The sequence below is a fragment of the Lasiodiplodia theobromae genome (assembly GCF_012971845.1).
Source record: "Lasiodiplodia theobromae strain AM2As chromosome Unknown scaffold_9, whole genome shotgun sequence".
NCBI classification, from domain to species: Eukaryota; Fungi; Ascomycota; class Dothideomycetes; order Botryosphaeriales; family Botryosphaeriaceae; genus Lasiodiplodia; species Lasiodiplodia theobromae.
In genome coordinates this window covers 974,286-990,319 of record NW_023336585.1, presented here as the reverse complement: position 1 = coordinate 990,319, position 16,034 = coordinate 974,286, and the positions used below count along the sequence as shown (strand labels likewise).

At 55.6% G+C, this 16,034-nt stretch overlaps 6 protein-coding genes across 6 annotated transcripts; 3 read left to right on the top strand and 3 right to left on the bottom strand.

Annotated features, from left to right (window-relative positions):
• Positions 1-23: 23 nt before the first annotated feature.
• On the top strand, positions 24-905 carry LTHEOB_3718 (Phospholipase carboxylesterase superfamily; the record flags this gene model as incomplete). Its single annotated transcript, XM_035512672.1, has 2 exons — positions 24-102; positions 217-905. 2 exons carry the CDS (start codon positions 24-26, stop codon positions 903-905), a joined length of 768 nt encoding a protein of 255 aa, XP_035362806.1.
• A 1,778-nt stretch (positions 906-2,683) lies between these two features.
• Positions 2,684-3,930, bottom strand: LTHEOB_3717 (uncharacterized protein; the record flags this gene model as incomplete). The annotated part of the gene is made up of 2 exons (XM_035512671.1): positions 2,684-3,289; positions 3,346-3,930. 2 exons carry the CDS (start codon positions 3,928-3,930, stop codon positions 2,684-2,686), a joined length of 1,191 nt encoding a protein of 396 aa, XP_035362805.1.
• Positions 3,931-5,194: 1,264 nt separating this feature from the next.
• Positions 5,195-6,580, bottom strand: LTHEOB_3716 (Peroxisomal NADH pyrophosphatase nudt12; the record flags this gene model as incomplete). Its single annotated transcript, XM_035512670.1, has 3 exons — positions 5,195-5,898; positions 5,961-6,401; positions 6,463-6,580. The coding sequence occupies 3 exons, from the start codon at positions 6,578-6,580 to the stop codon at positions 5,195-5,197; spliced, it is 1,263 nt and encodes a 420-aa protein (XP_035362804.1).
• Positions 6,581-7,096: 516 nt separating this feature from the next.
• LTHEOB_3715 (Benzoylformate decarboxylase) lies at positions 7,097-8,016 on the top strand (the record flags this gene model as incomplete). Its single annotated transcript, XM_035512669.1, has 2 exons — positions 7,097-7,374; positions 7,449-8,016. The coding sequence occupies 2 exons, from the start codon at positions 7,097-7,099 to the stop codon at positions 8,014-8,016; spliced, it is 846 nt and encodes a 281-aa protein (XP_035362803.1).
• Positions 8,017-8,782: 766 nt separating this feature from the next.
• On the bottom strand, positions 8,783-10,588 carry LTHEOB_3714 (Platelet binding; the record flags this gene model as incomplete). Its single annotated transcript, XM_035512668.1, has 2 exons — positions 8,783-10,239; positions 10,528-10,588. 2 exons carry the CDS (start codon positions 10,586-10,588, stop codon positions 8,783-8,785), a joined length of 1,518 nt encoding a protein of 505 aa, XP_035362802.1.
• A 3,022-nt stretch (positions 10,589-13,610) lies between these two features.
• On the top strand, positions 13,611-14,655 carry LTHEOB_3713 (Short-chain dehydrogenase/reductase SDR; the record flags this gene model as incomplete). Its single annotated transcript, XM_035512667.1, has 4 exons — positions 13,611-13,649; positions 13,702-13,912; positions 13,969-14,317; positions 14,373-14,655. 4 exons carry the CDS (start codon positions 13,611-13,613, stop codon positions 14,653-14,655), a joined length of 882 nt encoding a protein of 293 aa, XP_035362801.1.
• Between the last annotated feature and the right edge of the window lie 1,379 nt (positions 14,656-16,034).

The window sequence follows — 16,034 nt, the reverse complement described above, 5'->3', positions numbered from 1 at the left end:
TAGCATTGCCACACCCTGCAATAATGCCGCCGCCGCCGACGACGAAGCGCCTGCCCGCCGCGCAGGACTTTCCCTCTGCGATCACTGTCACCATCACCCCTCGTAAGCCCTACCCCCCACCCCAACCCTGGATGCGCACACCGCCACACCTCCGTCACACCCGACCTGCCGAACCTGTCTGTACACCCCCGCGCTAACGCCATGCCGCCGCAACAGCTCCCCCAGGACACCCACCCACCAACGTCCTTCTCCTCCTCCACGGCCTCGGCGACACCCACGCCCCCTTCGCGCGCCTGGGCGCGCAAATGTCCCTTCCCGAAACCGCCTGCATCGCGGTGCGGGCGCCGGCGCCTCTGCCTTTCGATCTGGGCGGCTTCCACTGGGGCGACGACGTGCTCTTCGACGAGCGCACCGGCGACATGGACCCGGACGCCGGCTTCAAGACCGCCGCCCGCCTGCTGCTCGACGACGTCGTGCGCGGCGTGCTTGTGCAAAAGTGCGGCTACGCCCTGCGCGATGTCGTGCTGTTCGGCTTCGCGCAGGGCGGCATGGCCGCACTGCAGGTGGCCGCCGAGCTCGGCAAGGCGGACGGGGAGCAGGAATTGGGCGGCGTGGTGAGCGTCGGCGGCGCGGTGCCGGCTAGTGCGTCGTTGTCGGAGGGGAGCAGCACGAAGAAGTTCAAGACGCCTGTGCTGCTGTGCAAGGCGGTCCGCGGCTCGAGCGTGTCGGACGGCGCGGTGAAACGTCTGAAAGATAGCTTCGAGTTCGTTGAGGTCAAAGAGTGGAAGCGTGTCGGCGACGGCATGCCTAGCAATCGGGATGAGATGCTGCCCATAATGCAGTTCTTTGCCAGAAGGCTCAAGAGTATGAAAGGAGTACCGCAGGGCGCGGTGGAGATTTCATAGACGCCAGGGTGGGTGCTTAAACTACGTACCACACTGCCTCCTGGCTACGGCTGCCACCTGCATCTAAGGCAAATGGTAGGACTCGCTTTCCTGTTTGTGATTCCCTGTGGAGAAAATACTGGACGGCTGCGGACACCAAAAGAATAAACTGCTTTACCAAATCAATTGCCATTTTTCTGCAAGTTACTACTCACGAAGGAAATGTTCAGCATCCTATGCTAAGACGAAGAAGAGTTAATGCACCTTCAGCCATGCAGTCGTTAGTAGAATATGTGCAGCAACAGCTGGTAGCGGCGGGAGCGGCTGACTGAGCAGTTTGTGCAAAAAATACACATAAGCAAAACGGCAACTTGAGTTGTAGCTAGCACCTCCAGAAGCCCCAGCTCCTCCAGCACCTTTAGCACCGCCAGCGTCGTTAGCAACGTTCGTGCGTACATTCTTCAACCTCCCTTGGTACTATAAAAGCATCCTTATCCTCATCCTCCAGCTCTCCCTTTCTCTTCGTTCACCAAAGAAAATAAAGCCAGTTAATTGCATCCTTAACAACAGATTCTTCTCAGTCGACTTTTGGCGCTTGCCTCGTTTGGGGTGTGGTGTTTCAGCGTCCGCACTGACAGTGGTTCTGTCTAAAATGTTGATGATTAGTGGTGAGAATATCATGGCATAGTGATGAATAACATCATGAATTATCACTTGAAGCGTAACGTTATGATGCAGCTGTTAGTTCCTCATATATGGGCTACGGAGGTCAAATGCTCTTTACGTTTTTGATGCCGTTGCTTTCTATGGAGCAAGAGCTCTACCGAATTATCTAGCTGAATGTGCCGAAAGTGCTAGAGATGCTAGGGGCAATTTGAGTTGTTGGAGCCGCTAGAGGTGCCGAATGTCCGTGCTGCAAACCACCCTTGCTGCCCGCAGCAAATACCGTTGGCGGCAACTTACTAGTTTTTAGGCCTGGTTATTTCACTGATTAAGTCATTTTCAATCGTAGGAGCGTCTTGGTCAATCCAGAGCCCATGAACACATCTACCGAGCTGTGGGAAGCTTGCACAAGGTGGAGTGTTATGCTTAGGCACGCTATGATTTAGAAGAGTACGCGAGCATGATAATGCGGTGGTACACCATCGAGTATGAGTCAAACATCACTACCATGCCATCTCTGTGTCGCATCATGCTGTGGAAATATACTGAATTGTGGGGTTGCTGCGTATGATGGCGGATGAGCCTATGTGACTGGGCGCAGTTGTATGGACAGTTAAAGAAAACATTTGGATATACTGAATTACACAAGCAAATTTCAGTACAGTCTTCGACTATTCACGTATGTGAATGCTATTATGTTTGGTGACATATTTGTAGGAGGCTGCTTTTTGACGAACTATTGGGTAGATTCCAACCTCTGCAATTTATTTACTACAACTTCGTTTGCTGCTTGCAAATATTTTATAGATCATTCTGTGCATTGCTCATTCCTGTACGTTTAGCTTTGCCAGCAAAGTAAGAGGAGAGCCCTGGACAGATCTCTGTAGAAGCAAAAAGAAATATGGAGTCGTTACAGGTGCATGCTGTAAGAATTAGAACATCATTCGGAAATGTTTGATTACGACTAGGAGAGCCTCGGCAGTAAACACATAAGTCGAGGGAAATTTTCCACGTGGTTGAGCACTGCACTCTACGAGAAGATCTGATTTGTAGTTTGTCTTTTGATTCATTTGAACTTTTTCGTTACGAGATCTAACCTGCAGTCTCCCGCTTTCTTTTTTTCTTCTTATGGTTGCCTAGCATGATACGTTGAAGATCCTGGACCCACTCGTGCATGCTCGACGCTTGTTAGGCGGTAACGAGTCTAGCTTGACTGCGAACTCGCCAACGCGCATGATCCTTTCCACCTCTTCTGACGTTCTGCCTTTCCAAAGCAGACCAACCTCTGTGTACCTCTCCGAGTCGACTTCATCGTCATAAAACCAATCCTCATCTTCCGCCGCGAGCTCATCATCCAGCGTACACAGCTCGCGTTTCATCGGTACGTCGCTTTCCAGAAGCCTTTTCCTGATGACTGAAGGCTGCGGATACCGCTCTTCACCCCACTCGACCATTTTCTTCTCCAAACGCTCCCGCACCGCGTTCATCCGGAAGTTGGGCACCCACTCCGAATCGATCTCTTTCTTTCGCAGTGCGTACGCGCCCTCTGGGCTTTTCTCGGCCCTCTCGATCCACTGCTCGATACGTAGACGGCGAGCATCACGATACCCATTCTGGTATGCGCGATGGTTCTCATTCCCCAACAGGACTGCCTCGAAGGTTCTGAAGTTCAGTTGATCGTTGATGACCTCTGGACCATATACGGCCCATTTGTCTTCACGGTCTCTCTTAAAGCGCTGGGCCTGTATCGGGGTTAGTATGTCGCCATTAAATGAAAGTAGGGGCTGGAAAAACTCACCAGAACTTCTCCCCTTCTCCTCGCCTTCAATTCCTCCCCAAATAATCTGTTCAACATTTCCTTCCAGTCCACCTCCACCTCAAACACGTCATCCTCTCCGCTCACAATACTCCACCCGGCAACTTCCGTATCTTGCACCACCCCCCTCAAGCAAACCATATGATCTCCAAACCGCTTCGCGGAGCTCTCCTCTAGCACGTTTGTCCAGTCTCTCGTCACGCTCTCATCGAGCTTCGCTTCGCCTCTCGCAATCGACTGACCAGCAGCCCGACTGCCCGGCTTATCCTCGAAGCCCTTCCACGGCTCGGCCCTCAGCACGGCCCTGCCCTTGTTGCCGTCGGCGATGCGGTTGAAGGCCAGCGCGGCGCCGGGGATGCGGAACGAGCAGACGTGCAGCCAGCGGCGCAGGTGGGCGGCCGGGAAGGCGGCTTCGGTCGCGACGCGCAGCAGGCGGCACGACGCGCGGGCGGCGAACCAGACTTGCGGGAGGTCCTCGGTGTCGGAGACGAACGAGAGGATGTGCATCCACAGCTCGATGGGGAGTGCCGGCGTGTTTGGCCGGCTGGGTTTCGTTGAATGTGGCATGTTTTGCGTGTGTGTATGTGTGCGTGTGATGGTTTGTGGCGGCTTCTTTTCGTCGCTGTCGAATACGGAGTGTCGCCTCCCTTGCTTTGCTTGCTTTCTTCGGTTCAAGGCCGGGAGTTGTGTATAAAGGGATGCAGGGAGATAAATATGTGATGAGGGGTCGAGGAATCCCGGAAAAGAGGAAGCTGAAGACGCTGGAACGGATTGGCGAAGGCTGGTATCGAGGAGCTTTCCTTCGACTATTTCAATGGTGCTGTATAGGGCGCGCAAGATTTGAGGGAGGAGCACGAGATAATTATAGCAGGGGGAGGAAAATGGTGCGGTTAAGGTTGCGCCGGGCTATCGCCCTGTCGCTGGGAAGATCAGTCTGGACCCTAGAATCTCGTACGATCAACTGGCGATTCGTTCACGTGCGCTTTGCGTCTTCTGGAAGCGGAAGCGAAGCTAGTGCGGAGAAGGATCGTCGCCAGATTCGCGCGGATCGGGTTTAAGAGAACGGTTCATCGTTCAAGAATAGGAATTCGCCTCGTACTCCAGCGCACAGTCCCTCGTTCGAGAAGGCCGCTAGAACATGCGGACGCGTCTAGTGGGCAACACTAGGTGTCAATCGGAAATTGTGTCAGGTGTTTCACGCTAAATGCTCCCACGACTCCCACGGTTGCAGCCGTCAGTCAGATGAGAATTGAGTGCGCCACCACTTTTCTCATCAAGCCACCACGCCGGCCCACGTGGCGTGGCGTCCAGGGGTGTTGTCGACGTCGGACAAAAGCCCGAATCCGTCGCTGGTAGGAAAAGCAAAAGAACCTAAACAGTGTGCGCGTCTTGTTGGGCTACGAAGATACGGCCGAGTTTCAGCTTCGATGAATCGCCGTGCTCCTGTCATAAAGCTCAGCTCAACCCTATAGGGCCACCAGCCTACCTGGCTTTCCCGATAGCGAATAACCGTTGGTCCGCATTTCCGAGAATCTCGACTACATACTTCCGCTTAGCCTAAGCCATCAGCCGCCATCATGACCTCAGACGCCCAGGCCAGCTTACTTTTTCTTAGTTTCGCCTAGTGATAGGCTCCCGCTGTTCCTTCTTTTCCTGTTCCTCCCGCATTCCTTCATTACCTTCAATATGCCGCGGCTTCTTCCAGTAGCACCGCCATCGTCGCTTAGGAACACCTGCCTGATTCCGCAAGGCTGCATACGTGCAAGCAAAAATCCAATGGATATCTTTTTACCATCCTATCAACTCTACCTCTTCTAGATCAAGTCCGCGTCTATATCTTCGCCTCCGCGCTGACGAATCCGCCAAGCACCACCGCGCGCATGAGCTGATTAGCAATTGCCGTTGACGGCGGCAGTCTCAAGCCACCGGGCTTGTAGTCAGGGCCGGGATCCTCGCCCAACCCGCTAGTGCCGATCCTCAGCGCCTCCCTCACTTCGTCGAAGCTGAACCACTTCGCGTCCTCTAGCTCAGCGTCGTGGCCCAGATGGACCGTCTCACCATCGGGCACGGCTTGGCCAATGGCGCCGATCATCAGGTTGGCCGGGTAAGGCCAGGGCTGCGTCGAGTGGATGACGACGCGACCGAGATGAATTCCGCTCTCCTCCCACACCTCGCGGCGCACTGCCTCCTCGACTGACTCGGCCGGCTCGAGGAAACCGGCAAGCGTGCTGTACCAGTGAGGCGGCCAGCGACGCTGGCGGCCCAGCATGATGCGCTGCCCGTCGTGCGACACGACAGCCATGATGACGGTGGGATCGGTGCGGGGGAAGCTCAGATTCGAAACACCGGTCCGCGTCGCGCACGGTGGTCGGTCCGGCGCGTCCGGCGCATCCGCCACTTTGTCGGCTAAGTCTTTGGGTGGGCACGTCCGCTTAAAGCCGCCGTGGGTCGAAAGCGTCGAGTGCCCGCAGCCGGCGCAGTACGGGTTGCGCAGGTTCCAGTCGAGTAAGTGCCGGCCCTCGGCGTAAATGGCGGCTATCGGCGACGGGAAGCGTGAGTGGTAGATCGTGGGCACTGGAGCAGAAGTTACCACATACCTTCGGGCGCGATGAGGGACAGCTGCATCCGACCTTGTGCAAAGTACAAGCCCTCCCCCTCAACCTTCTTTATCAGAGCCTCAGCGGCTTCGGTCACACTGGCGCGCGGCGTGATGTCTAGAGCCCAGTAGGGCTGTCCAGCGTAATGCTCCTTGTAAGCAAACCCGCCCTGCTTCTTACTCTCATCCAGACCGAGGAAGATGAGTTGCGGGCGGTAGCTGGTAGAGTTGAACTGCTTGATGATGTCGTCTTCGGAAGCCGTGAACGGATCGCCAACTGCCGGCTCGACATCCTTGTACGAGGCGTATGCAAGCTTATCTGCCGACTTGACGAGCGGGTTCAGGTCCTTGAATAATATGAAGCGCGAGGTGTCATGTTTGAGGGCTTGCGACAGGAATGTCGTATCGGGCCGCAAGAAGGACACCCGGTTGAGCGGCGACCCTAGCACATCGTTATCGTCAGCGCACCTTGATGGCAGGGACCTTGCAGCTGGAGAGCTAACCGGAGAAGTAGTTAGCCACTTCTTTGCCAAACTTGCGGGCGAGCATCGAGTCGAGTTCTGCGTGGGCGGGTTCGGGAAGTTCGGGTATAGGCAGTTTTTTGCTGCCGCTGCCGGACATGGTTGCAAGGAGCTTGATTTGCTCGAGATAGGAGGTCAATTGCATGCACCGAGCTTCGACCGGCACAGACTTCAGGGGCTCTAGAGCAAAGCCAGTGCGCTAACAGCTCAAGAAAGGGAGGAGACGGTGATGATGACGGGGAGGAAGAGTGGCGGACACTCGTCATTGAGGGGCGCTTGATTACCAATAGCGGCAGCGAGCTCGGCCCGCCGGCGGAGCGCGGGGTAGCAATTCAGATGCCGACCGGCGATTAGCACACGACAGACATCCTGTTGACAATCAGTAGTGGGCAAGTGATCCGCCAATCCAACCTGCTCTACCTACGTCAAAGGCGGTGGAACCTCGCTACTGGCCCTCACGGACGGGAGCGTCGCGTCGGTGCCTGGCAGCCGGGTCGGCCGAAGCACGGGAACCACAGCTCAGCTTATCGATAACGTTTTCGAGTGTTGACGCCTTCCCTCTCTTCTCTGCCTCGTCATCACCACTTCGCGCCCCAAACCATTCCGTCTCGCAAACATGCCCTTCGAGAAGCTCACAACCGCGCCCGTCGCCTCCGACTTCACGCCGCTGGAGGAGCACCAGTCCCAAACACCCGGCACCTTCTTTGGCGCGAAGCCCGTCCTGCATCTACACAGCGCAGATACCCAGCTAGTTGTCTCGCAGGCCGACCTTGAAGGCCAATCCCTCTTCCCTGACCTGCGCGCCACACCCTCCGCTAGCACCAATGGCACCAACGGCGAGTCGGCCGATACCCAGCTCGTCATCCCCGGACTCGATGTTTGGGTGACCTCGCAGTTCGTCTCTCCTCCCAACCCCAATCGCACAATTAATTACAGCCACTCACCCGCTTTCTCGAACAAACCAACAGAAACCTTCTCATTTTCTCCTCCGCCACGTCCACCGGCGTCTCACTCTCCTACCCGGACATCACCCTGCACGCGATCCAACGCCTCACTCTCCCCGGCGGCGCGGACAGCAGCAGCGCAGAAACCCAGGGCCTCTACATGCAACTCGCCCTCAACGCCTCCGACTTCACTCCGGACGAAGACCTGCAAACGCTCGAGATCACGCTCGTCCCTTCATCCTCCACCACCATTGCCGACCTCTTCGCCGCCGTGTCCGCCTGCGCCGACCTCAACCCCGATCCCGCTGATTCCGATTCCGAGGCAGGAGGAGATGGCGATGACATTCAAGCCGGTCTGCCCGGCGCCGGCGGTTGGATCACGAGCGACAACATTGACCAGCACGTCGACGCTGAGGGCAACTTCATTGGCTTCGGCGGTGGCGCGCTGGGCGGCGGCGCTGGCACGGTCCACGCGCGCGACGAGGACGACGGCAACTTTGAGAACGCTGATGAGCAAGGTGGACAGGATGGAGAGGGTGGTGGTGCTGCTGCTAGCAGTGGAGAAGAGGCTAAATGGAGGAGGACAGAGTAGGGCTACAAAAAAACAAAAAAAAGGGAAGGCGATAAAGGGTGAGAAGCAAGAAGCTTTTTGATGGGCTCGACAGTACAGTAGTGAAAATCAGTTGGGGCATTTCATCGCGACAAGGCTACCAGCGTAACCTACGATTTGAGATCACCGACGAAGGGGTTTTGGCTAAAAATTCATTTTATCAATTGATACCCACAATTTCGGTTTCACATTATCCAATTGCTTCAAAGTGTCTTAGGCCAAAATTACTATTAAGTGAGGTCCATGCTTGCTGGTAGTTACCACTGGCCGTTCCTAGCTAGTTGGGCGGCTAACGCAAGGTAAAAGTACTTATACATACAGCTGGAAGTGTGACGAGAGGTAGAAAGGGAGTAGAAACAGGAATGGACAATGATCTTGTGGTTTGGACTTTTGTAAGGAACATCTGGTTGTGATGGTGGTATAAAGCATAGTGCGGAAGGGACAAAAGGCGCCGATCTCAAAAAAGAAGAGGAAGAGGGAGAAAACGAAACGGAAGGAGAGGGAATGTGACTGAAGGTTAGATAGGAAAGGATCTGGCTGATGGGATCAGTGGTAGATGGAGAAGTGACTTCGAGAGGGATATAGAAAAAAGAAACGGTAGAGAAGGTGTTTCAAAAAAAAAAAAGAACAAGAGATGAACAGCGTCAGAGCCACAGTCAACACAACAGCTGACCACTTCAAAATATGGATGCGCAACCATACGATACTCCTCAACCCCACGACCAAACCATTGACATGACGTACTTACTCATTTCAGAAATCCATCCTGGTCATACAAGCTCCCTGGTGTACCCTGCTCACTAGGCGGCTGGACCGATATCAGCACCTTTGGCGCCAATATCTCTCTATGCTTATCACCTCCCCCTCTTTCTGTCCATCTTCTCCTCTTTCCCTCCTCCTTGCCCACAGCAACACCGTCACTAGCGCCATTCTTCCCCGTCGGCGTCTTGTTCTCAGCATCAGAGTCGAAAAACTCGCTGCTCGTCCTCACACCTCCAACCACAGAAACACCAGCACCGCTAGTAGCGGTGACAGGGTCATCCACCCCGGCGCCGCACGTCGTCGCCACCGCATCATCACCACTACCGCATGGCGTGACGTACACGCTCAGGCTGCTGCTACTCTTCTCCCTCGCTATCTCCCTCTCCTTCGCGCTCGGGCTCTCCCAGAAGCCCTCTCCATCTTCCCAGACGCTGCTCCCGGGGCGCTCCGGATTCGCCAGTTCGAGCTCCTTCCGGCCGAAAATGTTTTCGTTCTCGGCCAGGATGAGGTCGGTCAGGCTGGTGCAGCTGTCGTCGCCACCGCCGAGGAAGTGGATCCCGTTGCTGCGGGTGGAGAGGGTCAGGCTGTTGTTGCTCGCGCTGCTGCAGCCGAGGCCACCACCGACGCCGCTGCCGCCGCCAAGGCTGAGGCCAAGGCCGAATGCTGGTGGCTTCTGAATTGCTGCAATCGCCGGGGGCGTTGTCGGCGCTGTTGTCGTTGTCGTCGTAGTGCTGGTGCGGCCAGTGGTAGCGGAAAAGGCTGAACTGGCCGCCACCGAGTCGGTGTTTGTCGACATGGTAGACGGTGCGACACTGTTATGTGGCGACGGGGCAACGAGAGAGTACGTGCTCGCGGGGACGAAGTGCTTGCTTGGTGACGAGAAGGCCTTGCCGCTCGTGTACTTACTTCGCCCGTTTTTGCTGCTGATATCGCCTTCTTCTGTGTTGGTAGTATTTTCGAGCTCAACCACCAGATTGTTGCTGGTTGGCTCGCGGCCGAGCTGCCTGTAGCGACGGCTAGTGCGCGAATCGTCGGCCGCGTCTGAATTCATGCGGCGGAGCGCCGCGACCGTCTTGCGCAAGTCGCGTCCGGGCTCGGCTCGTGGGCCTGTCAGTCCGGCGCGCGTGGGCGATGAGATCTCCTTGCTGCGGCGAGGATCGCGCGGGGGCAGCTCAGGCACGGGTGGTGTAGACGACATGAGCTTTGGCATCTTGCAAAGATCCACCGGTGTAGTCTCAATGGAATTTAGGAGGAGCGTCTTTGGAGAACAGGGAGGAGAGTCCACCTGGGAAATCTTGCGTTCATGACCAGGAGGCGTGGTAGGTCTGCACTTGTTCTCAGTAGCCTCTGGCGAAGGAATAGTCAAAACTGGGTAGTTAAGAGGCGAGCCCGAGTTGTACTCCTGGTTCTTGGGTGCCCTTTCTTCATCATTGGCGCCTGCGCCTAATATTGCATCACCCCCGGAATGTGCCAAAGCAATTTGTGAGCAGTCGGTATTAGCGGGACTGGGAAATGTCGGGATGCTGAAAGCTGAGGCACCGCTGATGCCTGAGCAGCGCCATCGTGGAGAGCCATCGCAGTTCTCTTGGTTATATTTAGTCAAAGATAGCGTAGGAGACTCCTGTGTTAGAGAGGCCCGGATAGTTGTTGGCGAAAGATGGATGTCAGGTGAAAATACGTTAATGCTCGGCGGTCGTGGCAGAGGTCTAGTATCCAAGCTGATCATCTCACCATCTTCCGAAAGTTTGCTCCTCCTGTGCATAGAACCCGGCTCTTCCTCGATTCCGTGCATGACTGTAGGGTCCTCGGGCTTCACTGGTGGGCCGACTTGTCCAGTAGTGAGAGACAGACGAATGCAATTCTGGCGGCGATGGGATCTCTTTTTATCTGGACTCGTTCTTGGGCCAGACGATTTTCCGGACTGCATTGGCGTCGGATCCCATCGGAACGGGTTTCCATTGCTGCTACAGGATGATGAAGCGTTGGTGGAAGTGCGTGAAAGCTGCTGGGCTAGAATTCCTTCATGTGCAGATACGTCTTGATGAGTGGCAAAGCGGCAACGCTCTGTTGGCGATCCTTCTGAAGAGACCAGAGTGCGGGAATTGCGGCGTGGAGTACTAGGCGCGCCTCCCATCAAGCTGTTATTTGATCGACTTCGTTGAGATAAACGGCCCATGCTATTACTCTCAATCTTGAGCTTTCCGCCCGCCTTGGACTCTGGACTGCCGTTACGTGAATGAGAATCGCTTGACGCAATTTCCATGGCGAACTGCGCTACATTGCTCCTGATTGACTCGTCACGGAAGTGCCGCGGACTCGAGCTGTCAGCTCGCAACTGTGGCATTGGCCGTGGCCCCTTCAAAACAAGCGACTTGTGTAGCTCATGGCCCGGACTCTGTCTCATCCTAGCATGCGGGCTTCGCTGAGTATCTGGGCTGGTAGTGACAAGGATGGAGCTGGTTGCAGACTCGAAGCTTGAGGCGGACCGCCTGGAGGGACTGTAATCCACGTTGCTGACAGATCTCGCGTGGCCGAATCTCAAGGGAAGCGGAGGCACTGGGTTCTCAGGAGCCAAGCCGGATTGCCTGTAGATCAAGCTGAAGTTGCGTCCTAGCTTCTGGGAACCATTGCTTGGATGAATCTCACGGGTACCTTCATTCGTGCTGTAAATTGAAGGCACAGAGTTTGATCTACCCCTTCGCTTTGGAGACCGAATCACGGTACCTGAAGGAGCCGGTACGGGACTGCTAAAGAGCGGTGCAGGTCGGAGCGCGCTGGTCAAGTCCGGTGCGGAATTTGGCTTGGTTGACCCGAATGATGGAGGACACAGTTTCCCAATTGGCGAGTCACATATGGGATCGAGCGTAAGCCTGGGTGGCCCCTCTGGAGTGCTTTCTCTCTCTTCTTGCAACTTCGGCGAGGAAATATCAAGCATTGGCTTGGGGCTCTCGATGATGGCTGACAGTCTCGAGGTTCTGAGACGGTCCATTTTGATGTGTTTTGGCCCATTTCGACGCTTGTGGAATGGCCACACCTTCTTGTGCGCACTCTGGTTCGTATCGGGTACAGGCTCAATGATGGTCGGGGTCTGCGTTGTGCGCGGGGCTTTGCTGAGGGAAGACTGTCCGAAGGACTCTTTGGACGGTAGGACTCCCCAGCCAGTGGTATTGTTGTAAGGCAAAAAGACATTCCTTCTCAGCACCTGCCGTGGTTTTGTAACGCCATTGCCATCGATCTGGACATGCTGCTGGCCAAGCCTGATTCCCCGTTGCTCCAAGTCTGCAAGCAGTCGTTTGTGCGCACGAGTAGCACGGACAAGGAGAAAGATCATGCAGATCAATGCAATCAGAATGATCCCACCAGCTACCCCAACCGCAATCCATACTCCAGGAGGTATCGTAGCTGGTCTTGTTCCTTCCCGGGGCCTTAAGCGGTTCATGATTGCAAACCCAGCTCTTCCCGAATAGTGTGGATCGAGTACGCTACACGGCCTCTTGCCACTTTCCGGTCTGCATAACCTGTGATATCAATTCGAGCACGTGGCGTTATGGCGTTCGGCGGATTCCTGGACAAGACGGTGGCAGTGGCCAAAGGACGCAGACGGCGACAGAGCAGCACATAGGACGAAGGACATGATCAAGGAAAGGAAAGGCAAAATGCGGGCGGCAGGGAGACGACATGTGGCGTGTAATTAGATCGAGTGTGGTATGCAATGTCTCGAAAACAACAGCTCAGGAATGCAGTCGAGGAGCTGGTGAACCAACAAACAACAATGGCAGAAGGAACGCAAGGGATAGGAAATCACCAGGCTGGGAGAAATGTACCCTATAGACGACTACCGGGCTGATGCCTACCAAGGATGGAGTAGGAGGTGCTCCGGGCACGAGCACGCACGGCGGATGTCTGCCGAGACGTGAAAGCGCAGCAATGCTTCATATCGACTACTGTTTCACATGTGACCAGCCCGTGGGACAACGTGTGCAGTGCATGTTCTGTGGTCGCAGCGGGCGACGGAGGGGTTGAGGCGATGGTGCGGCTCGTTCTTGGCTTCTCAACGGGCCCGCGGTAGCGGGCCATCTGCTAAGTCAGTAAAGCTAGATGATCCATCAGGATGTATCAGCGGCACGCAGCAAAGTGAGCAACAGGGTGAGCAACAGGGCGGGAGGGGTTGGAGAGTTGACAGCCGTAAATCGGCGACGCGTCGCCTAAACGACCAGCCGAATGGGGCAAGACGGAGACTCAATCAAGCGGCGCGAGAGGCCAGGCCCCCGTCTGGCCACGCTGGCGGGCGGTTGGGCGGTTATGTCATTGGCCGGGCTGGGCTTGGTCAGCCCCGCGCGCAGAGTCGTGAGCAAGGCGGGCGGTGGCAGGGCGGCGCCGCAAACTGCTGAGTGGACCCGCCTCTGGCTGCGTGAGCGGGGCTGCGGCGGGCAGACGGCGGTCGTGTGCGCAGCGCAGCGCGCGACAAGCGGCACGGCGCAGGCAATTGCGGTCGATGGCAATCGGAGCTTTGCAGGCGGGAGCTCGACTTCGCGATGAGGTCACGTCATCGTTGCTGGAGGAGAGGGTGCAGGGGCCGTCGTTGGAGCCGTGATTGGAGCTGGCCGCCCCGGGCTCCACCGGCGAGCGGCCGATGGCCTACGAATGAACGCATCTGCCCCGCCATTGTGCCAGAGCTTCCCTCCAGCTCGATCGACCCCTCCCTTAAAAAGCTGCCCCTCCCACGCCTCGGGGAGCTTCTCTTCATCTTCTCAACTCCCATCTCCATCCAATTGCCTCATCCAGATACCCCAACCGCCTTTTAATCCTCCACCATGTCTGACGGCGCCATCAAGAACGGAGTCTTCTCCATCGTACGCTTCCCTTCGCCCATCGGAAACGTCCGGAGCTAACCCCCCACCGCAGGGCAACACCGTTGCTCCCAAGCAGGACCAGGTCCTCCCTCTCTTCTCCCTCAAGGGCAAGACCGCCATTGTCTCCGGTGCTGGCGCCGGTATTGGTCTGGCTGTCGCCCACGGCTTCGCCGAGGCCGGTGCCAACGTTGCCATCTGGTACAACAGCAACAAGAAGGCCATCGAGCGCGCCGAGGAGATTGAGAAGAAGTATGGCGTGAAGTGTAAGTCGGCCTCCGCCCCAACACCTTGTTAGCTCGCGTGCCTAACCCCGTTGCAGGCAAGGCCTACCAGGTCAACGTCACCGACGAGGCCAACGTCAAGAAGCAGGTCTACGACATCGTCAAGGAGTTCAACGGCCGTCTGGACATCTTCGTTGCCAACTCCGGTATCCCGTGGACCCAGGGCCCCGCCATTGACGGCGAGATCGCCCACTACCACAAGGTCGTCTCTACCGACCTTGACGGCACCTTCTTCTGCGCTCGCGCCGCCGGTGAGATCTGGAGGAGGCAGTGGAAGGAGGGCACCGACCTCAATGGCAACAAGCTCGAGAACTACAGCTACGGTAGCTTCATTGCCACCGCCTCGATGTCTGGCCACATCGTGAACATTCCCCAGCTCCAGGCTGCGTAAGTACCCCACCACTACTCTTAGTCAGGACAAGTCGACTGACTGCCTTCCCAGCTACAACGCCGCCAAGGCTGGTGTCATCCACCTCTGCCGCTCCCTCGCTGTTGAGTGGGTTTCCTTCGCCCGCGCCAACTCCATCTCGCCTGGCTACATGGCCACCGAGATTTCCGACTTCATTCCCCAGGAGACCAAGGACATCTGGAAGAGCAAGATCCCCATGGGCCGTGAGGGTGAGGCCTATGAGCTCAAGGGTGCCTACCTCTACCTTGCCTCGGATGCCTCTTCTTACACCACCGGTGCCGACATCATCGTCGACGGTGGTTACGCCCTTCCTTAAGCGAAGCGTCGCCGTTTATTGATGTCATGATTGGATGGACATATTGGATTCCCAAAAGCCAAAAAATTTCTTGGTTTAGCTAAGAGAGGGTGGTGCACCTTTTTGCGCTCGCCTCTATAGATAAGATTTAACGCGAAATGAATACCTCTTCTGCTTCGATTTATCCGATTCGTTCTCATATTATTCGTGAACTTATTGCTGGGCGATCTGCCATGTCTTGTGAAAATTGAAGCACAGAATGTTGAGGAGACTTCAACGACTTCCCACAAATACGATGTCAGTTCTTCCAGGAGTCGAAAATCTCTGGTAACCTGCTGCGAGCGTTGCCTGTTGCCATGAGGCTCACACGCTGTCGTGCGGGGTTTTGTGGAGCAGACGTGGGGTGTTGTCGAATCACTCTCGCATGATACCAAACGAGCGATTGCTACAAGAGTGTGACGTGTGGGCGAGTTTCTGGTTGTTGATGAGGCCAGCTCGCTTATAGTACTGCAGCATTGGCGGGGATGGAAAGTCTTGCAGGGACGGTCTTTTTATCGTACGTTCACGTCCTGATCAGCGCTTGACCTTCCAATGCGGCTTTTCCATGCTGTTGGCAGTATTGATTTAGCTGGCCTCAGCACTGCACTCTTTCTGTAGTTGACGTATCACTACAGCTTACGATATGCACAGGCAAGGGAGCTGTCGACATGTGATAATTTAATTTTGTGTCAATCCCAACAACCCCTCATCACACAAACCCCTGACCGACCGCCACAGCTGTTCTCGAAACGCCACGCATACGTCACAGACAGCAAGAAGAAGCTATGGCCTCGTCCCACAACAGCTATCCTACCTATCCTCTAAAGCTAGCCAGCTTAGGTAGCTTGGAAGCCCGGAGTTGCCGACTGACCGGTCAGTGCCGACCTACATAACTGATGAATAAATTTATTTCACTCAGCCCTAAGCACCGGTCACCCGTCACCGCTTGACCCTCCCGTCCCCCCAAAACCCAAATGCAAAATTTCTCCGACCCGCCAGATCTTGGGTTTCAGCCTGTTCTGCTGTGCGACGTAACTAAGCGTGAGGTGTCTTGCAGTCCTCGAGATTCTAGGAGTCTCCTTTATTTACCCTTGCGCTCATCAATATCACATTTAGATTAGTTCGAATTTACGCCTAGGTGCGCTAGGTTGAAAAATACTTTAGGCATCCTTCCTATAGCTAGAGAAGACATCGAATAGAACATGCTGTGCCCTTCATTTTCCTTGACCTGGCCCCTCCCTGTTCTTTCAATTCCTAAAAGCACGAACGCCAGGACCAAGAAAAAAAAAAGGATCACGGAGATACCGGCGGTGGCGGAGCGGAGCGGATAGATAACAAACCCAAGTGAATGGACATGCATT